Genomic DNA, 22806 nt, shown 5'->3' with positions numbered 1-22806 from the left:
AAGAGAATGCTGATGTATACAGTAAAAGGGTCAGGGTTTATCATTTTTATGAAAATCCAAAAAGTAATCATCTTCCCATTTGAAAATCAATGCAATATATCAAGACTATTATAACAAAATCAGAAAAAAAACATTCATTTATCATCATAAGTTATAAAAATCTTATTTATTTATTTTTTTAAAGATTTTATTTATTTATTTGACAGATAGAGATCACAAGTAGGGAGAGAGGCAGGCAGAGAGAGAGAGAGGAGGAAGCAGGCTCCCTGCCAAGCAGAGAGCTCGATGCGGGGCTCGATCCCAGGACCCTGGGATCATGACCTGAGCGAAAGGCAGAGGCTTTAACCCACTGAGCCACCCAGGCACCCCCATAAGTTATAAAAATCTTAACATGTATCTACTACCTGGAGAGATCAGACATATGTGAGTATAAAATCTATATACAATGTATAAAGTTGGAAAGGTTATGACACATTGGTTGCTATTATTTACTTCCTATGGCAAAGGTAATATGCATAGCTAATGATTTTGAAATCAAGTTAATGTATTCTTTAGTATACATATGAAAATATCATCTTAGTGGGATATTTATTATGAAAGAAAAAACTGTCCTTTTCTTTTTTAAGCGAGAGATTGCTGTATGTGTACTTTAAGAACATAAAATTGACGTTCTTATAGGAGATATAAAAGTAAGACAATGATCTTTTTAAAAAATCTAAATGTTGTTTTAAAAATGCTAATCAAAAAGCTTGAGAAAGTAAATAATAAGATGGGAGTAAATAGTTTACATCTGCAATGACCAAACTATTCCTAAAATAATATTTCAAAAATGAAATGGACTTTTAAAAAGTCTTTGAAAATGTGTCAAGGCAACTTACTATTTGCAAAGGTTTGAAATTTCTATCCTAACATCTCATTGCAAAAAAGCGAAAACAACCATTCTAGATTTAGAAATGTCATTTGTGTGTACCCTACTACTCCTCTGGTTTTTTCTAGATTAAATATATCTGATTCTCACATCTTCCTTCAGCTGAGTATTTGATCTTTGTCATAAGGATACATTTATTTGCCCCTAGCTTTTTTTTTTTTTTAAGACTTTATTTATTTATCTGACAGACAGAAATCACAAGTAGGCAGAGAAGCAGGCAGAGAGAGAGGGGGAAGCAGGCTCCCTGCTGAGCAGAGAGCCCTATGCGGGGCTCTATCCCAGGACTCCAGGATCATGACCACAGCCGAAGACAGAGACGCAACCTACTGAGCCACCCAGGTGCCCCTGCCCCTAGCTTTTTGATTAAGTGAGCAGTCTCCTTAGATGGTGGCCCTTCTACTGTAAGCAAATCAGAAGCTGTCACTGTTAATGTCAAAAGAAGCCACACTGATATTCATCAAATTTTTGTATAAGTCTTGGGAATAAGTTTTTTTCTTTTTCTTACATAATATTTACAAAAGATAAAATATAGTAAACATTTGAGTATGTTAAAAATTGGTATCTTAAAATATTTAAGACAACAGAAATATACTGATATATGGAGAATTTCTTATGTAAGCACTCATAATAGTTAATCTAGGTAGATCTCAGAACTTAGACTGAAATTTTGAATTATTAGAAAAAAGGGAAAACAGTGGAGTGGTTTTACCTGCATAAAATCCTAGCACCCACAGTGGGTCTGCACAATTTCAGACAGAACTTAAAGGGCATCGTATGTTGCTTATATGTTTGATTAATTGCACTCTAACTAGAAGACATGTCAGCCTCAGCCCGTGGACTTCTGCTAATTTCTCTTGCCACACATCTAAGTGATTTAAGTGTTCATCATGGGGCACCTGGGTGGCTTGGTGGGTTAAAGCCTCTGCCTTTGGCTCAGGTCATGATCTCAGGGTCCTGGGATGGAGCCCCACATCAGGCCCTCTGCTCAGCAGGGAGCCTGCTTCCTCCTCTGTCTCTGCCTGTCTCTCTGCCTCCTTGTTATCTCTCTGTCAAAAAAATAAATAAAATCTTTAAAAAAATAAATAAAAGTGTTCATTATTTGGGGGCACTTGGGTGGCTCAGTCAGTTGAGCATCCAGCTCTTGATTTCGGCTCAGGTCATGATCTCAGGGTTGGGAGATCGAACCCCACATTGGGTTCTATAATGAGCATGAAGTCTGCTTGGGATTCTCTCTCCCCTCTCTCTGCCCCACCATGCTTATGCTCTCTCTAAATAAATAAAATCTTTAATAAAAGTTTTCCTATTTTAACTTTGATCTTAGGTCTGTACCCTAGCCAACATTTTCTCGATGGGAATCATCTAAGTCATTACCTTGATGTTGAAATACAACCCTTATTTTTCACACTGTGAGGAATTTTAGGCCCTAAGTCAGGGTTGTCAGTGTGCAGTAGTTACTAAGACCATAATTCAGGATGAATTCTTTTTTTTTTTTAAGATTTTATTTATTTATTTGACAGAGACACAGCAAGAGAGGGAACACAAGCAGGGGGAGTCGGAGAGTGAGAAGCAGGCTTCCCACTGAGCAGAGAGCCCGATGTGGGGCTTGATCTCAGGACTCTGGGATCATGACCCAAGCAGCAGAAGGCAGACACTTGATGAATGAGCCACCCAGGTGCCCCATTCAGGATGAATTCTTATGAAGGCCAGCGGAGTTTCCATTATGACCCACCATGTGACCATAGATGGTATGAACACAGTTTACATTTCACTAGACTTGCCAGCTTTGAAATTTGAAATTATGTAATTCTTTTTTTTTTTTTTAAGATTTTGTTTCTTTATTTGACAGAGATCACAGATAGGCAGAGAGGCAGGCAGAGAGAGAGGGGGAAGCAGACTCCCCGCTGAGCAGAGAGCCCGATGTAGGGCTCGATCCCAGGACCCTGAGATCATGACCTGAGCCGAAGGCAAAGGCTTGAACCCACTGAGCCACCCAGGCTCCCATTCTTGACCTATTGAGGGAAATTTCATTATTTCAAGTTTTGTTCACAAATTTAGAGTTTAATATTTTATATGTCAGATTTGTATGTCACATTTTAGTCAATATGTGTAAATATTACTGTACTTTATAAATATTCAAAAATGGTAACAGCTAATATTAGCTGGGTGCTTAGTATCTGTTTTAAGCATTTTAGTATGAATTCATTTAGTCTACACAACAAATTTCTGAGATAGCCACTGTTGTTATTCTAATTTTATAGATGAGCCAATGTGGCACAGAAAGGCTAAGTAATTTACTCAGGGTTAATAAGTGAAATAACACTGCATTTTGAAAAATAAACTTTGTATTTTTACAACTGTTTAGATTGATAAGAAAATTGAAAAATAGTATAGTGAATTCCTTTATACCCCAAACCCAGTTTCTCCTATTTTTAATATATTAGTATGACATATGTGTTACTATTAATAAAAATATTGATACATTATTATTAACTAAAGTCCATACTTTATTCAGATTTTCTGAATTTCTGCCTAATGTCCTTTTTTTTCTTTCTTAATTTTTTAAAAGATTTTATTAATTGACAGAGACACAGCAAGAGAGAGAACAGAAGTTGGGGGATTGAGAGAGGGAGAAGCAGGCTTCCCACCCAATAGGGAGCCTAATGCGGACTCAATCCCAGGACCCTGGGATCATGACCTGAGCTGAAGGCAGGCACTTAAGGACTGAGCCACCCAGGCACCCATAAATGCCTTTTCTCTGTTGTAGGATCCCATGTTACATTTAGTTATCATGTCTCCTCCGGCTCGTCTGGGTTGTGACAGTTTCTCAGACTTTCCTTGTTTGTGATGACCTTGGCAGTTGGGGGAGTAGGGTCAGATGTTTTGTAGAATGTCTTACTCAGCTGAGATTCATCTGATGTTTTTCTCATGATTAGGCTGGGGTTAAGACCGCAAAGGTAAAGTGCATTTTCATCACATTGTATCAAGGCTCTGTACTATCAACCTGAATGATCGCTGTTGATATTAACCTTGGTCACTTGGAAGTAGCCGCATTTTGAGCCCAAACAATTAAGATGTAGATTTCGTGTTCACAGGCCAGTCTGCGTGTGACTATTTCAGCTGTCCGTGACTCTTTCATCTCTAGGTTCAACTTGGGTTAACCTAATAGTTAATGATTCATTCTAACCACTTTCACCTTCTCTCCTCAGCTGATTTTCTTAGCCTGGCTCTTGAAAATGCCAACCCTGGCCGGTTTACAGGTATAGCCTCTTAACAGGGTCACAACGCTTCACCCACAGTCATCTATCTGACCCGTGTTAATCAGTTCCTTGTTCCTCTGTTTCACTTGCAGATGTAGACACTATTCCTTGACTCCTCTTGAAGGCACTGAGGTCCTCCTCTTCTCCAAACGAGGAGTTATCTTCCCCTTTTCTCAAGTCCTACCTCCTTTCTCTTGCCCCTCGTTACGTTGTCTCTACCTCTCCTAGTTTGAACCAGTGTATTAATTCTGGTGCAGTCTGAAATTAAATCCTCAACATTTCCACAAATTCTGTTTGCAGAGATGGCAGAGAAGTTCAACTGTACCATACTTGCATCTGGGGAGGGTCTATTTCAGGTCCTCCCTGACACATGTATGCCCAAGTCAGAGCATGAATTCCTTTGACATAAGCTATAGAACTTCTTCTCACAAGACACTTTGTGCACGCATGTGCAGGTGTGTGCATGAATGTGTGTGCACGTGTGAGTGTTACGTTTTTCTGTACAGAGTTCAAGGAGCTCATGAACCCTCTGTCTGCTGTACCGTTCTGCCTTCTGGGCTTTAAGCAACTGAAATTGACTGGCTGATTGAAACAGAATAGGCATGCCTGGGAATCCTGTTAGTTCTCAGAACTGCCAGGAAAGCTGCAGGATCAGCCTAGGACAAAGGATAGGCACTTCAGTTGCACAACTGGCCTTTGCAACTCCAGATTTGCAAGGCAGATGAACCTGCCTTTATGCCATTTACTGCTTCTATTTCATTTTCATCCATTTGGAACTAGAATGTGAGGCTTTATATTTTTAATATTAGATATATTAGGCATGAAAACAATCAACACACACACCCCCATGTGCACATAGCCATAGGATTTGGTCATTTTACTTTAGGGAGCTGATCCCTAAGGAATAGGCTAAGATGATAGAGTAAGAGATTCCGAAATACAGTGGCTCAAATAAAATAGAAGTTTATTTCTCTGTCTCCTAACAGATGGAAGGTGGCTCAGAGCAGATAGGTAGCGCCACTTCTCAAGTTCACTCAGTGACCCAGATTTCTTCCATACCATTTCTCCATCCTGTAGGGTATTATCACTTTTTTTTATGTTCAAAGCCAGCTTACTCATCTCCCCCCCCTGCATTCTAGCCCCCGGGAGGGACTTGCAAAAGAAAAGGGAGGACGTTAAGCCAACAACACAAGTTGCATGTATCATTTCTGCTGATAACACCATTCTGTTGTTGCAGACCGAGACAGATGGCCACAACTAGTTGGAAGGGAGGCTCCGAACTGTTATCTTTCTCTGGGTGTAGCCATGTGTCCAGCAAAACTCCTTATTGCAGTAGATGGAAAGAATGATTTAGGAGTTAGAATCAACAGGTGCAAAGGTGAAGATGGCTGAACAGAATTCTTCATATCGAATTTTTTAATTAGCTTTTTCCCACATTATGTAATATTTTTACCATAGAAACATTGGAAAATAGAGATAAGTAAAAAGAGAAATATTAAAAAAATCACTAATTATGCTCCTACCCCAAAATAACAGCCAATAACAATTTGGAGAAGTATAGAAAATATGTATATTTTCTATACATATGTAAAAAAATATGTATTTTGAGAGTGAAAATATGAACCTTCCTGTAGATACTATTTTGTAAACCACCTTTTTTTTTTTTTAAAGATTTTATTTATTTCTTTGACAGAGAGAGAGACAGCGAGAGAGGGAACTCAAGCCAGGGGAAAGGGAGGAGAAGCAGGCTTCCTGCTGAGGAGCCCGATGTGGGCCTCCATCCAAGGACCCTGGGATCATGACCCGAGCTGAAGGCAGACACGTAATGATTGAGCCACCCTGGCATCACTTTTTTGCCCTAATATAAATACTAAAATTAGGACTCATTTTGTCACAAAAGACAGGAGCCCAACTCAAACAGACTTAAGCAAAAACTAGAATTTTTTTGGTTTGTATAAATAAATAAAGCACCCAAGGAGAGAACTTAGCTTTATTCATGGCTGAAACCAGATACTCAAACAACACCAGAAATTGATCATTCTCCCTATCTAGATTCTGTTTTCCTTTGTGATGGCATTTTCTCGGGCAGGTTCTCAGTGTGGTTGCAAAATCCACTTAGATTTACTTTTTAGCAGCTTAGCAACCCCAGTGGAAAGAGAGTGACTTAGGAGTGCCCACCGCCGTCTTGAAATTGACTCTGACCGGCCTTGTTTGCATCATGGGTTCACTCAAACCAGTCGAGCTTCTTCATTTTTGCCTGGGGGAGATTCATCTCTGCCCACACCATGTGGACTGAGCTGGGGAATGTGTGGTTTCCCAAAGTGTAGAAATGGGTCTGGATAGGCAAAAACAGTGTCCACTAAAACTGTTCTGTCTTTTTAGACGGCTGCATCATCCAACCTTCGCCCCCACCGCCCCCGACCCATGCACAGAAAAACCTTCTGTTTAACCAATATTCTTTTTCCTTTTGGAATTTAGATTATTTCCAATATTTTCCTGTTAGAAACAATCTGCAATAAACCCTCATGTGGTAAGGCCTATATATCACAGATGATTGTTCCCTTTGGATAAAGTCCCAAGGGTGTGTGCATTTTTAGGGTGTTTGATTTGTATTCTCAAAGTCACTTTAGGAACATTACTATTATTTTAATTCTCAGCACCACTGTATGAAAGTGTCCGCTGGCCCTTCCCATTCATACTGGTTATTATTTAATAAAATTTGACTCTTATAAACATTTAATTGTCTTCACTGTAGATATTCTGATCAAGGTGCCAGGAAAAAGCCTTTAAATTCTGAAATCAAAAAATCTATGTCTTGAAAGGGAGGAGGTGAAGGTATTCTTTTTCCTTTCTTCTTGTCATTTCTCCTTATATACCTGACTTGTCCCTCCTTTAAAGGAGACACCCCGAATTCTTCCTCAACCACTTAATTCCAAGGCACATTTCAGATCTCACGTGCTACTTGTCGCCTTTCCAAACAATAGTTGATATTGATCTTCGCCTTCTCTGTATTCCATTAGCAATTACTCTCCAGTTGGGGATGTACACAGTGATCAGCTGGAGAGATGGTAAAAATAGAGTTCCTATTTACATTTTGTCTTATGCTTTTTTATTGCGAGGTAGTTCGCACGCCATGTTAGTTTCAGGTATACAACTGCGATCATTTACATACATTATGAAGTAATCACCATGATAAATTTCGCTACCATCTGTCACCGAACAAAGTTGTTACCATATTATTGACTATATTCCTTTATCTTATCGTTTCAAGCTCTGTTTTTTTCTGTGTTTTAGAATATAAATAATAACTGTGCGATGGTGTCTGTATATCCTCTATAAATTAGTAAATATCCATGCATTTGGGCACGTGCTTAAAAAGATACCGGAAAGGATATGCATAAAAAAGATTGAGACTGCTAGCCGTATTATACCGAGCAATTTGCATTCTTTTTTTACATTTGTGGTTTTGAATATATGTAGAGGATGCCAAAAGATTCATGATCCAGTAACTTGCACTTTTGCAAAAGCATGAATTCTGAAGGCCAGAAGCTCTGAGGCAGGTAGCTGGGAATAAATCACTTACGGAGGGAGCCAGCCACACAGACCAGTTAGCCTTTCAATGCAGCTTTGTTTTTGTCGCAAATCTACATATAGTGTAATTCTTAGGAAGTGATTTTTAGAACTTATTTTGAAAAATCACTCCATGAAGAAAGCCTAATGCAAATTCTGATGACAAAAGGGAAGACTCTAAGTGGTTTTGACCACTTAGTGGTACCAGTGGTCCTGGGACATATTTTGTATGTGCATTCGCTAGTGTGCACATGTGTGAAGTCTGAGGAATTGCGGGGGCGGGGCAGTGTTGCTATTTAATTATTTTTTTCCAGTTCATGAAACTTGACTCTTTACATTCCTTCCCTGAAGGATCCTCTCTTTCTTTGTGTCCCCCGGTTTCTAACAACTGGGGCAATACTACATGTTAGGAGTTATTCTGTAAATAGTTGATGACTTGATTCTGTTTGATACTTGTGTCTTTTCTATGTTTAGGCATTTTTCTGACTTACAAGTTCATTGCCTACTGCCGAGGAACAGTGGGCTAAAAATTAAATGTTTCTTTGTAGCCCAGAAATAGCCAGCCATGCATAGTTCTCTACAGTGAACATCTGTTATGAATGGTTTTAATGATTTGCCATCCTAGTTACCTCATATAAATAAAATGAAGCAGAGATGTTGTAGTTCCTCTGTTATCATGTAAAAGATCGAGTAGGATCTCTGGGAAATAATATATTAAATGCTCTGTAAATGGCCTATTCCCAAATATCTCTATTATGGGTTTAGAGGCTACCAAGTTTACTAAAGACTATTTTAATTAGGAAATAAGAGATTTAGTTATAAAATTGATAATGCTGGGAATTGTTTTTTTTTAAAAGACAGCCCACCAGCCAGCCAAACAACATTATATAAAGACAAGAGACCGGCCTTTCCATTTGCCACTTAAACCAGAGGTTCTATGAACAGTAGCTTACCTTGATTCTGTACTTCTTCTGTGCTAGGACTATCCATTCATCATTTCATTTAATGGTCTCCCATGAGGGATCCTTTAAAGAAAATACTGTGTATTACTTATTCCTGTTTTGCTATTGAAAAAGTTAATAGAACTTTCTGCATTGACGATAATGTCCTATATCTACACCATTCTTTTTTTTTTTTAAGTTTTTTTATTTTAAGATTTTATTTATTTATTTGACAGAGAGAGATACAGTGAAAGTAGGAACACAAGCAGGGGGAGTGGGAGAGGGCTTCCCGCCAAGCAGGGAGCGCGATGTGGGGCTCTGTCCCAGGACCCTGGGATCGTGATCTGAACTGAAGGCAGATGCTTAATGACTAAGCCACCCAGGTGCCCATGCACCATTCATTTTGGCAGCGATTATCCCCCTGAAGTTATTGACTTTTTGAAATATGACCATTCTAACTAAAGAACTGAATTTTTCATTTAATCATAATTAACCTAAAATAGCACCATGAGGCTAGTGGCTATTGTACTGGACAGCACAGCTCTAGAATTTTCCTGAAATAGTCTTGATCACAACACTGTACCTCTCCAATTCAACTCTCCAAACCAAAGTACATGATAGGAAAAGAAAGAATTAGAAAATAGTAGCATTGTAAAGGAGTCATAGTATTAAAAGCATTCCGATTAGCCAGGGATAGAGATGTGATCTCTGTCCCATGGAAACTGAAAAGATTCTTGCTCTCTTATACCCAGCAAAGGGGCAGCCACACAGCAGGAGACATTTGTCTAGAATTTCTTTTTTTAAAGATTTTATTTATTTATTTGACAGAGATCACAAGTAGGTGGAGAGGCAGGCAGAGAGAGAGAAAGAGGGGAAGGGAAGCAGGCTCCCCACTGAGCAGAGAGCCTGATGTGGGGCTCGATCCCAGAACCCTGGGATCATGACCTGAGCCGAAGGCAGAGGCTTTAACCCACTGAGCCACCCAGGTGCCCCTACAATTCTTAATTCTATGATATTTTCTTTCTGTGAAATTACCCTCATTCATATTCTAGCATCCTTCTCCTTTCGTACCCTTAGTCCTTGAGTCCTCATACCCTGAGTCCTTGAGTCCTTGTTCACTGTAGTCCTTTCATACCCTTAGTCCTTCTCCTTTCATACCCTTACCTGAGGGTAAGGGGATGCAAGAATTCCCATTTCTCTCTGTGAGTGGTTTGGCGAACACTCTGGATGCTTCCTGATCCTGGCTTTGTAACTGGCTGGCTGTTGTCTCTGATTACTCTGCTTGGGCCTCGGATTTTCTCATATCAAAATAAGGGAATTGAATTTGGGGCGCCTGGGTGGCTCAGTGGGTTAAGCCGCTGCCTTTGGCTCAGGTCATGATCTCAGGGTCCTGGGATTGAGTCCCGCATTGGGCTCTCTACTCAGCAGGGAGCCTGCTTCCCTCTCTCTTTCTCTCTGTCTGCCTCTCTACTTGTGATCTCTCTCTGTCAAATAACAAAAAAAAAAAAAAAAGGAATTCAATTAAATACATAGGTTCCTCCTAGATGTAAAAATTCCATATATAATTCTTCTGATGGTCAAGATCCTCTAACTGTATGGAGATACAGTAATTTTTTTAGTAAATTCTTGTATTATTAAAATTATGTATGTAAACCCCCAGATTTCTTAAAAACAAAACAATAAACTCTAGAAGGCTGTGCAGCTCTTCAAGTCTTTTGAATAGCTCTGTTTTCTCCTCTTTCATGCTCCTTTTGTGAACGGGTGACTTCACTTTTCCATTGGCTACCAATCAGAAACCTGCATTCCTTAAGATCCCTCATTTGTAGCCATGGGTGGAAGTGATTTCTATACCCAGCAATCTCAGTAAATTGATTGTCCCATTGAAATAATATGTTTATTTAACATGTGATGGCAGTGGAAGCCTTGAAAGCAAATAACAAAGTTTGAAATGTTAATTTAGAAATATGTTATTGTTTGTTAATATGTATATGCATATATGATTCTCATGATTTACCTTTGTGCTCATTTAAAAAATAACAAATATTCTATTAAGTTCAGCTAGTTCATTTAAAATATTTTAGGCAAAGAAATTCAGTTTACACATATTTGAAGTCTCTATTGTGTAAAACTATGTTTTGAACCTGTACGTTCATCACATGCTGATTTGTATCATGTCTCTGTCTCTCCCTGAAGTGCACACCACACTGCTCTTCAGCCTGTGATGTGTGTTCGAAACACCTTTCGAAAAAAATGTGAAGTTCAAGTCCTACCTCAGACCTAGTCAATCAGTCTTAGGGAATGAGGCTCTGAATGCAGATGCTGAAAGGCTCCCCAGGCTATTCTTATGCATTCCAGAAGTTAAAGAACCATTCTGAAAATTCTTGACAAGAAAAGAGATGGCCTTTACCAACATCAAAACTAGCCTTATATGGGGCACCTGGGTGGCTCAGTGGATTAAGCCGCTGCCTTTGGCTCAGGTCATGATCTCAGGGTCCTGGGATCGAGCCCCGCATCGGGCTCTCTGCTCCGCAGGGAGCCTGCTTCCTCCTCTCTCTCTGCCTGCCTCTCTGCCTACTTGTGATCTCTGTCAAATAAATAAATAAAATCTTTTAAAAAAAAAAAACTAGCCTTATAATCATATTATAAATTGCTTTTGTTTTTTCAAAAGTTAATGTTGATTGTCACTCAGAAACATTCAACTACCTCACTCTCCTGCCCTTACTAAGAATTTAATATAAGGAATGTGATACAGGAGCTCCTGGGTGGCTCAGTCTGTTAAAGGTTTGCCATCGTCTCAGGTCAGGATCCCAGGGTGCTGGGATGCAGTCCCGTATCAGGCTCCTTGCTCAGCAGAGATCCTGCTTCTCCCTCTCCCCGCTACTTATGTTCTCTCTCTCTTTCTGTCTCTCAAATAAATAAATAAAATCTTGAAAAAAAAAAAAAGAAAGAAAGAAAGAAATGTGATACAACATCTCGGAACCCTAAGAAGTACTTAATTTCCTTACTTAATCTTGTTCTTAAAAGAATTTGTGGTTCATGAAAGTTAAATGTTCTAATTTTCTTTCCTTCTTAGATCAGTAAAACTCATAATCATTTGTCAGTATTTTGACAATATAAAACTTCATTTTACTGAAAAATGTTTTAAATCTTCAAATTGTTATCCACCAAAGTTACCGTCATGCATTATTGCTCATGTTATGTTTTCTTCTAGATTTTAAAATAGTTTTAAATTCTCATTCATTTGCATAAGCAAAATATAATTTACATTACTCAATATATTTTTATGATAATTACCTTAAATGTAAATTTGAGTTTATTATCCTGGGTTTTCCAAGTCATTACACCAGTAATGTTCATAGTGTATGACACATGCATTCTAGATACTGTGTATTTTGGTTCTTTTATTATTGTTATTGGTTCTATTACATTTATCCTCCAAGAACATTTTTTAGGGCCCCTATTTGTATGTGTTAAAAATGGGTCGGGCTGGGAGAGTTTAGGTAGGGACACTGCTACCTTCTAAAACTGATAAACCTCCATACAATGTGAGAATTCTTGTGAGTGTAGCCTATGAATGTTCTTACCTGAGTGACCTTCAATGTGTGTGTTTTATTTTATTTTATTTATTTATTTTAAAGATAGTATAACTTGAGCTCAGGTAAATGCTTTCTTTCAGTCATTCATTGCCACATACATTTTTTTTTTAAAGATTTTATTTATTTATTTGAGAGAGGGAGAGAGTGAGAGAGAGCATGAGTGGGGAGAAGGTCAGAGGGAGAAGCAGACTCTCCATGGAGCTGGGAGCCCAATGTGGGACTTGATCCCGAGACTCCGGAATCATGACCTGAGCGGAAGGCAGTTGCGCAACCAACTGAGCCACCCAGGCGCCCCCTACGTGTGTATTTTACCTGTTCCTTCCTCTAAACCCTTGGTCCTCTCCATTCAGCTCCTGTAAAGAGAAAAAAAACGAGACAGGAACACCTGCTCTTAGCCACGTTAGCCTAGAGGTGACGTAGTTCATTTCCATCATAGGACCACGCCTGTCTTTGAGAGAGTCTGGGAAATGCAGCCTAGCTATATTCTTTGAAGAAAAAGAGAAAGGGTCTTAAAAGTGGTCTCTGTGACAGACCTGTCTCTGTCAGGCACAAGCTGTAGGACTCTCGACAGGCACCTCCTTTCCTTCGCTTCAGTTCTCTTGACTCTAGAAGATTCAGTGACTTTTTCTTTTTGGGGGAAGTTTATTAGATGTTTATATTAAAAATATTCTCTTAAGATGCAGTGAGGATTGAATCAACAAAGCCTTTGCCAGAATGAGAATATTCCTAAAAGTAATTGTGACCAGAATTGAGAACCAAGTTATGACCTTGTCGGTAGTTTATTGCATACCCAATGGATGTTGATTACGCTGTTCGAGTGATCTTGGTGGAACCTAGGACTTAGTTCCTAGTTGTAACCTTTTTACTTTTTCACCATTTCCATCAGTAAATTGTATGAAAATATAGAACTCATAGCTGTCAAATTCTGATTTGGAAATTTCAAATAATTTCTAGATACCTAGGTTAGGGCATCACATTTATTTTACCTATAACATAAGTTATAGGTTAACTGGGCTTTTCAAGACTGACTAGAGAATCAAATGAATTATTTATACCATTGTTTTTATGTCGGTGTACAATTGACCCTTGAACAATGCAGGAATTAGGGATACCAGACCCCACACAGTCCAAAACCCACATATTATTTTTGACTCCCTGCAAACTTAACTAGTAATAGCCTGCCCTTGACTGGAAAGCTTACAAATAACATGTACAGTCAATGAACACATTTTGTGTATTTTATGTACTCTATACTACATTCTTAAAGTAAGCTAGAATAAGGAAAATGTTGTAAAGACTAATATGAGGAAGAAAAAATCCATGTATAAGTGGACCCCCATAATTCAAGCCCATGTTGGTCATAGGTCAACTGTGTTTAATATCCTAAACCATTACCCTGTTCATGAACTATGGACTGTCACTCATTTTTAAGTAAAGGATGGCTTGGATTTATGTCACTAAAACAGTTTCAAAGAATGATCTCTTATACCCTTAAATATAATGTTAGAAGATATGCTATCGTTATGAATATAGCTTGGCTCTTTTTCAACAGGGAAGATATGTTGACCAACAAAAAGATCTCAAAAACAGACACCTCAAAGAGTATGTATGGTTATTAACTACCAGTTGTCACATTCACTCACAGTGTGAGTGACACGCGTATGATTTGAGCCATCGTTGAATTTAAAAGACAGAAATTGATGACGATTACACATTACTATTGACAATACTATACACAATACTATATTACTATTACTATTGAGTGGTAGCATTGGTGACTTCTATTACACTTAAAGGTTTTTAAAGAACTTGACAGAGAAGATCTCTTCAGTGTCATAGTAACATTTCAAAAGGTGTGTTCTCTTTCTTTTCAGGACTTCCAACAGTAGTCAGACGTTATCATCCTGCCATACTATGGAGCCATGTTCATCAGATGAATTTTTCCAAGCCCTTAATCATGCTGAGCAAACATTTAAAAAGATGGAAAACTATTTGAGACATAAACAGTTGTGTGATGTAATCCTAATTGCTGGTGATCGCAGAATTCCAGCTCATAGGTAATTGTTTTCTAAATCTGTAGGTGTGAAATATTTCCTTACTAGTTTAGTTATGCATGTTGAGATCATTTGTTCCAACTAACTTTTGGGAAGGGGCATCTTTCATGGGATTTCTGCAAAGAAAACAGTGCATGTGAAATTATTATTATTTTTTAAAGATTTTATTTATTCATCTGACAGAGATCCCAAGTAGGCAGAGAGGCAGGCAGGGAGAGAGGAAGAGAAGCAGGCTTCCTGCTGAGCAGAGAGCCCGATGCCATGCGGGGCTCCATCCCAGGACGCTGGGATCATGACCTGAGCCAAAGACGAGGCTTTAACCCACTGAGTAACCCATTAAGTAACCCCCAAGGGTCACTTTGCTTCTGCAGAAACAGAAACAAAACACACTAGCCTTAGATCGGTCAGTATTGTTTGACAAAGATTTCAGCTCCTATGAGCAGCTTTTCTCCTAAATTCTACCTATTAAATAAGTAAACTCAACGGAAATTAAAGCTCTGAATATTTAGAAGCAAAAAAGCCAGTGGAATGAAATAGCAAAAACAGAGGAGTCTTAAAATAGCAGCATCTATCCCAACTTCTATTTGCTGACCTCCAAGAAATATGAAAAGCAGTGATGTTAGGGAACAAAAATCTTTGACACAAATGAAGTTCTGTTTTTGAAATAAGAGAGATGTTTAATAAAGAACAATTCATTATGTTTCCTTTGATAATCCCATGTTCAGTTGTTCCATGTTAATCACTGTTATGACTTTCCTTCATGCTTTTAAAAGCTAATTAAGACTCTGTCTCAAAGGTTTTCTTAAGCCTTCCAAAGTGGAAGTGAAATCGTTAGGAAAAATGGGCTTGGTTTTAGTTTCCAGTGATTCAATGGGCATATGTTTATTGAGATGCTACTAGATACTGTAACAAAAAGTCTGTATTATGAGCATGGGTTTACTAGAAAAGATACTTCAACCTGTGCACCACAGAGATAGCTAAAATTCCATTTTTCCAAAACAGAGCTCATTAGCTTCCCTTCCATGCATGTGTAAATTCTCACCATCTCAGTCAGTGCCAGAAACTGCCAACTGGTCTCCCTGCTTTCACTCTTTCCCACTACATTCTGTTTGCAGCACAGCTACCTGAGGGATCCTTTAAAATGGAACTCCGATCCAGTCACTCCTGTGATCTAACTTTTCAGTGACTCCTCATATCACTGTGAAAGCCCAGTGGGCCATGTGGTGGCCATTGCCTTCTGACGTTCTGTCCTTGTGTACTTTACTTGAGCTGCACAGCCCCCATGATCCTCGTATGTGCCAGGCCTGCTGCTCCCGCCTTTGGGTTTTTGCACTGGCTGTTCCTTCTGCCAAAATGCTGTTCCCACATACCTGTATGACTAATTCTTTGCCCAAATGCCACTTTCCAGTCAGACCACTTATTTAAATTCCTTGCCTACTCCCCATTTGCCCTTATCCTTCTTTTTTCTCTTAGCAGTCCCCACTCTTTAATGTACTCTAGAATTTACTTCTGCTGTTAATTGTTTATCTCCCTTCCCTCCAGAATATAAGACTCCCTGAGAGAAGGGATCTTTCATCTCTTATTTATACCAATGACTCAAGTGCCCGGTCCTTATTAGGTGTAAATGTCTTTAGTAAGTGAATAAATGGGCAATTCTCAGAAGAAGAAACCTGAATGGCTAATAACCGTTTGAAAAGATCTTCAGTCTCACTAGCAATCAGGGGAATGAAAATTAAAACAACAATGAGATCCCATTTAACACCTTGCCGATGGCCAGAAACTTTAACATCTGATGCTGTTGTGGGAAAATGTTCTCTCTGTGGGGGTCTAACTTGGCACAGCACTTGGGAGAGCTGTCTGGCAAACCTAGGACAGTGCTGTGCACTCCTGGTGGGGAGAGGAGAATGAAAGCAGAGGAGAACCCTGAGGAACCTTCAGTGATGATCTGTTTCTATTTCTTAAAAAAAGAAATAAGGTGAAATCAATATAAATGTGCTGACATCGGTAGATCTCCAAGATGTCAAATAAAAAAAATGCACATTTCAAAATACATATTTATAACCTATTTTTGTTCATATCTGGCTATCAAAAATCTGGTCAGAGATGAACCTAATATACAATAATGTACTATTACAAAAATAGTTTGTAGTGTTATAACAAAATCTTATCATTTGATAATAAAATGTGAGCATTACAATAATAATAATAAATCACTAAAGTTATAAAAACAACGTGCTGAAACCATTCTCAAATTCTCCCATATATCTGCTACTTCTACAATTAAATTTAAAAAGAAAAGCACTTAGGTTATTTCCAAAAGTGATAAACAGAAAGTAACCTTTATATATTTTTTCCTTTTTTTTTTAATATAGTCAGTTTCATGCTGTGGCCTTTAGCTTTTTGTCTGAATGTTATGAAGTGATATTTGAGTAATGAATGGGTAAATCATTTACCTCAGCAGAAAGTGTTCAATAATGGTAATTTATTATTCTAAGGAAAGAGCTAGAGCATAAAGCAATTTGTCAAATTTAAAAGGCATTTCCCGGTACTGCGCACTTTTCTGTGGGTAACAAATTAAAAAAAAAAAAGAAAGAAAGAGAGAGAGAAAGCAGCAGCATTTATTAATGACCATCAACTTTAATGTGGTCACTGATTTTTTTTTTTTCTTCTGGTATGTTCTCAGATTGGTGCTCTCCTCTGTCTCAGATTATTTTGCTGCCATGTTTACTAATGATGTCAGGGAAGCAAGACAAGAAGAAATAAAAATGGAAGGTGTTGAACCGAATTCACTATGGTCCTTGATTCAGTATGCATATACAGGTAATAAAACTGAAAATGTAAATCTAAAATTATAATAATCTTAAAATTATGTTGCACTGTGAGATTTCAGATTTCTGCTTTTAGGAAAGCCTGCCACAGCTAACAGTGAATCCTGCTGTTGGAATCACCACTGCTGATGATACCTTTATAAAAGGTTAAAATCTCTATATTAGAATCTTTAAAATGGTGTTCATAATGAAGCCTGTGATTGGTATTTTTAATTGTTAGTATATGTGTAATGATGGTGAGTGCTGTGAAATGTGTAAGCCTGATGACTCACAGACCTGTACCCGTGGGGCAAATAATACATTGTATGTTAACAAAAAAAAAATTACTTTTTTTTTTACAAAAAAAGCACAATAATTAGATGAATAATATAATGTTTTTAAGTTATTGCATTTAAAATTTGAGCATTATATTTAATAGGTATGCTACTTAAAGTATCATTTAAAAATTCTGAAAAGAAGCCATTTATTTTTTATTTTAATAGAAGTCACAAAGAGCTAAAGGGTTTTTTCATAGTTAGTACTTTTCTTTTTTCTCTTTGGACTATCTAAAACCATCTAGAATTCATATACGGAGCTCTTGTTTAGAATTATTACTGTTAACACTGATTGTTTTATAAATTAAAGTTAATACAGTTCTGTGGTTAATGGAATTTCTCTTCATCATTCAGGCCGCCTTGAATTAAAAGAAGATAATATTGAGTGCCTGCTGTCTACAGCTTGCCTCCTTCAGCTTTCACAAGTTGTGGAAGCTTGCTGTAAGTTTTTAATGAAGCAGCTTCACCCATCCAACTGTCTTGGAATCCGTTCTTTTGCCGATGCCCAGGGTTGTACAGATTTGCATAAAGTGGCTCACAATTACACCATGGTATGTACTTCCTGAGACGCAGAAAGGCATGTGCTCTTTACCTCATCGCTTCTTGTTGCAGACTTACCTACATGGTGCTGTTTTCCCCTGGCTCTGCCACAGGTCCTGAGGTTCAGGTTCACGGTCTACTCCATGATATTGTCGTTCAGTTACAAGGGGAAACACCAGGTCCTATTTCTCCTGGATCTGTGAGTCAAGCCTGAAGTTATTACAGTTGCTAAGAAACAGAGCAGTGGCCTAGGACTGTTCTAATCAAGATTTTCAGATCTGCTGCTCTTTAAAGCAGTATTTCCCCGATATTTTCCTCTGTAGCAGTTGGATGAATTTTAGAATTGCCCACATACTCACAGATGGAAATTGGTGACTGCGATGGGGTGGGGGGTAATTGGTGCAGTACAGATGATGGCACAGATGGCTTTTTATTAAAGGTAGATCTGATTATATGTAAGAAGCATTTTTAGCTGTGTAGAAAAATGTGGGTATGAATTGTAGCAAATCGTGTGCTCAAAATAAATTACAGAGGAGGCTCTCGTTCAGACACTGGAGGATAATGGATACAGACTGATCTAGGACAGCAAGAAAGGAAGGACATGTTGAGGGCATATTGTTAGGACCAGGCCCCACAGTCTTCATAGTACAGGGATTTGGGGAAGGGAGGATATTTGGATTTTTTTTTTTTTAAGATTTTATTTATTTATTTGACAGAGAGAAATCACAAGAGAGGCAGGCAGAGAGAGAGGAAGGGAAGCAGGCTCTCTGCTGAGCAGAGAGCCCGATGTGGGACTCGATCCCAGGACCCTGAGATCATGACCTGAGCTGAAGGCAGCAGCTTAACCCACTGAGCTACCCAGGCGCCCCGGATATTTGGATTTTTAAGGAATGACCGTCTTGTCCCACTGTGTTGTTAAGCCTTCATATCTGGGCCAAGACTAAGAACTATTGCTTTGTCTCCTGCAATTAGGCCAGTACACATTCTAAGAGAAGAAAGAATATGAACGTTCACACACACTAGTTACCATATTACTGATTTTTATCAACCTGAAGAAGATGTTTTGTCTACTTTCTCCATCCTTCCATGGAGTTGGTTTGTCTATGAAGGGATTGACAAAAACTTTAGGAATCTTTCACTACCGAAATAGAAATTTTGGAACAATTACAAGGACAGAGGTTTATGACTATTGGGAAGAATAATTCTACCTACTTCATAAGCTCACTGCGAGGATTAAATGAGTTCATGGGAGTGTAGCACTTAAAATAGTGATTGACCCATAGCGTATCCAATCAATAAATGATCTCCTTAACATCGTCACCATCACTGCATGGATTTACTCTGTTCAACACAACAGGGATTGATGGGAGTGAGCAAAAGCACTCATAACAAAGGGCGACATTTACGATTCATACTCCCCCCTGCAGTATCGTCACTTCTCAGGAATGTTTCTTGTTCATTTTTATTTTTAAGATTTTTATTTATTTATTTGACAGAGAGAGAGATCACAAGTAGGCAGAGAGGCAGGCAGAGAGAGAGGAGGAAGCAGGCTCCCCGCTAAGCAGAGAGCCCAATGTGGGGTTCGATCTCAGAACCCTGAGATCATGACCTGAGCCGAAGGCAGTGGCTTAATCCACTGAGCCACCCAGGCGCCCCACATTAAAACACTCTTGAAGGCCAATCAGAGCAGAATAGCCCTAAGGATATGTAGTCTGCTCTGGGCAGTCTGAGAAGGCTTCTGTGAGCCAGGATGGTCTTGGGAAACCTAGCCACCTGGCAGCCATTTCTGGATAAGAGAAAGAACTTCCCAGCTCATCCAGGGAACTGGCTGGATGTAGCCAAATTCCTCTACAACCACAAATGTAACCTAACTTGGATGTTAGACTATCCTGCATCTCAGAGGCTCATGCATTTTTTCTACCCTCTACCTCTCGAAAGACTTACCAGAACTATTCCCTATCTCGAGTTAAGCAAAGCCTAAGAATCCCAGGTCCATGTTTAAAGTGTAGCAAAGGGTAGAGTCCCCTGCGTGGCTCAGTCAGTTAAGCAACCGGTTCTCAATATTGGCTCAGGTCACGATCTCAGGGTCCTGGGATCGAGCCCCACATCAGGCTCTATGCTCAGCCCGGAGTCTGCTTAAGGATTCACTCCCTCTCCCTCTGCCACTTCCCCTACCCCTACTCGCGTGTTCTCCCTCTCGCTCTCTCTCAAATAAATAAATAAACCTTTTTAAAAAAATAAAATGTACCAAATGGTAAAATTTAATTCTACCGATATGGAGACTTCCAGTGTAACAACATGATAGCAGCTTAAATGTTATTTTATACTGTGCTTCTTTCCTGGTAATGCTATTGTAGGGAAGCTTTCAATTATAAACTGTTTTGGCATCTAATCCAAAAATGTTTATTTTCTCTTAAACAAACTGATGGACAGAAGGAGCAATATTGTTGAAATGTGCAATTTTTTCCCCTCTAGGAACATTTCATGGAAGTAATTCGAAACCAGGAATTTGTATTATTACCAGCCAGTGAAATCGCAAAGCTCTTGGCGAGTGATGACATGAACATTCCTAACGAGGAGACAATACTGAATGCTCTTCTTACTTGGGTCCGTCATGATTTGGAACAGAGACGGAAAGATCTCAGTAAACTGCTGGCTTATATTAGGCTACCTCTTCTTGCACCGCAGGTAAACTGTTTTTGATTATTTAAAATCAGTATCTTAATTTAAACAACGTTTGGGTATTGATTTTATACTAACCATGTTAATATTACATGTCTATAGGTTTTTTTCCTTTTTTTCCCTTTGACTCTTCTACCAAATAAGGTTCTTTTACATATCCTATGAAGTGTGTAAGTGAAAAGATACTTAACTAGAAAATATTTCTGCTTGTGTTTTTGACCCAGAAGTTCTGGCTGCCTAAATTGCATTATAATGTGATCGCTTAGGTGTTCGTAATTTTATTTGATTCAGTTTACAAACCTATCCTAGCAATTGAAGAATTAGTAAAGCCTTGGGTGAAAGTAGCAGTGGACAGAAAATTTAAATTAATTTAGATTAATTCATTTGCTACATGTTTATTAAGTACCCACTGAATGCTAGATTCTGGTGATTTATAAACTGAGGCATGGTAAGTGTTCCAGCTCTGACATCTTAAAACTCTGTGTCTTGACATATTCATAAACCCCAGGCTCTTCATCTGTCAGGTGGAGATAATACCCTCTTTGACCATCTCACAGGATTATTACGACGATGAGAAAAGTGCTCTGTACCATCAAACGTGCTACAAATAATCATGGTAGGATTATCAGCATTGTTTTAGAATTGAAAGCTGCCTGGTTAGTGTATTCAAGCAGTCAGTCTGAACACATTTGCATGCATAATTTCCCCTTTGTACAGTTCTAACTGGGCTGTACAGCAGTCCTCCCTTCTCTGCAGTTTTGCCTTCCATGGTGTCCATTATTCCATGGTGTCCGTTATCCCATGGTCGGCCAAGGTCAGGAAGCCGATGGTCCTCCCGACCTCTTTTCAGGAGGTCAGTAGGATCCTTGCATACATCACAGGCCTATGTCACTTGCCTCACTTTATCTCATCCCGTAGGCCTTTTACCGTCTCAGGTCATCCCAAGAGGAAGGAAAGCGCATACCGTACCATTAGATATTTAGAGAGACTGCATTCTCGTAACTTCCATTAGCTTCACTATCCTGTTATTATCTGCTGTTCTCTTACTGTGCCTGACTTTTAACTTAAACTTGATCATAGGGACGTATGTAGAGGGAACAAAAACATGGTCTATATAGGGTTCAGTGCTATTTATGGTTTCAGGCATCCATGGAGGGTCGGGAAACATATCCCAGTGGTTCAGGGAGACTGCTGATGGATAATTAACTCTGCTGCTTAGCTCGAAGCCTCGAATAGAGCAAGAGGCCTTGAAAGTGAAGAAAGAATGAGCTGTGACTGCTCAGGGAAGATGTTCATTGTTCAAGTGCCATAAATTTTATCTGCTTTGTATTTATCTTGAGGATTATGTATTATTTCCAGTGGTTGTTAGCAGAAGCTACTGTGCATTCTCTACCTTACAGAGACAAAGAGTAGTGCTGAGCTTTAGAAGAAAGACGTCCTCTTCAGAGGTAGAATGTTATGTGAGTTCATAGAAGTGAAACTGCGTGAACCGATGACAATTCAGGAAGAATAATGCTGTAAAATGTTTCCCTTGAAATCAGATTTAAAGAAGAAGGTCACGTTTTACGGGTACTTGGCAGAAGTTTCTTTCTTGTCCTTTTCTAGGTTAAAGCAAATAAAATCTGAAAAATCCTCGTAGACTCTGAAAAGAATCTGTGCGATTAAGTAACGTGATGACTGACTTCAGTCCTGCAGTTTCAAATATTTATGATACTGTATTTGCATGGTTCCGAGAGATGCTCAGCATTTCTGTTATCCAGGAGACAGCTGATGATCACAACCATAAGATCTTAGAGTTGAAAGGCGATCATTTAGCCTAACCCCTGTTGTACAAAGGAAGTAACAGACCAGAAAAGTAAAACCATATACTCAAGATCCAAAAGTGATTGTCTAAATTTCTCCCCTTCTGCACTGCAGTTTTATTTACCTTTGTTTCTTGGCTAACCTCAGAGAGCTAATAAGAGACAGAGGGAGAACTTGAACCCAAGTTCAGTTCTTTGCCTTTTTCACTGAACCAGTCAGCCTCCTGAACATACTCTGTGTAAAATTGCTGGGTCAGGGGAGGTATATCAAGTGCAGGAAGAAATAAATTAAAA

At 38.8% G+C, this 22806-nt stretch overlaps 1 protein-coding gene across 5 annotated transcripts in view; it reads left to right on the top strand.

The window, feature by feature from the left end:
• The window catches only part of KLHL5 (kelch like family member 5), a 92832-nt gene that overhangs the window by 21747 nt on the left and 48279 nt on the right, over nt 1-22806 (top strand). For 4 of the 5 annotated variants that reach the window (XM_045998078.1, XM_045998075.1, XM_045998076.1 and 1 more), the window contains 4 exons: nt 14167-14349; nt 17030-17166; nt 17843-18039; nt 20504-20716. In XM_045998078.1, the coding sequence (XP_045854034.1) occupies nt 14207-14349; nt 17030-17166; nt 17843-18039; nt 20504-20716 (690 nt within the window). In that variant the 5' untranslated portion in view covers nt 14167-14206. Of the gene's footprint in view, nt 1-2654; nt 2674-14166; nt 14350-17029; nt 17167-17842; nt 18040-20503; nt 20717-22806 lie in introns of those variants that run through there. The other variant, XM_045998077.1, reaches the window with a different exon arrangement.

This window comes from Meles meles, chromosome 2 (assembly GCF_922984935.1).
Source record: "Meles meles chromosome 2, mMelMel3.1 paternal haplotype, whole genome shotgun sequence".
NCBI classification, from domain to species: domain Eukaryota; kingdom Metazoa; phylum Chordata; class Mammalia; order Carnivora; family Mustelidae; genus Meles; species Meles meles.
Note: the sequence above shows the minus strand (reverse complement) of the source record. Positions and strands in the feature narration are given on the sequence as shown.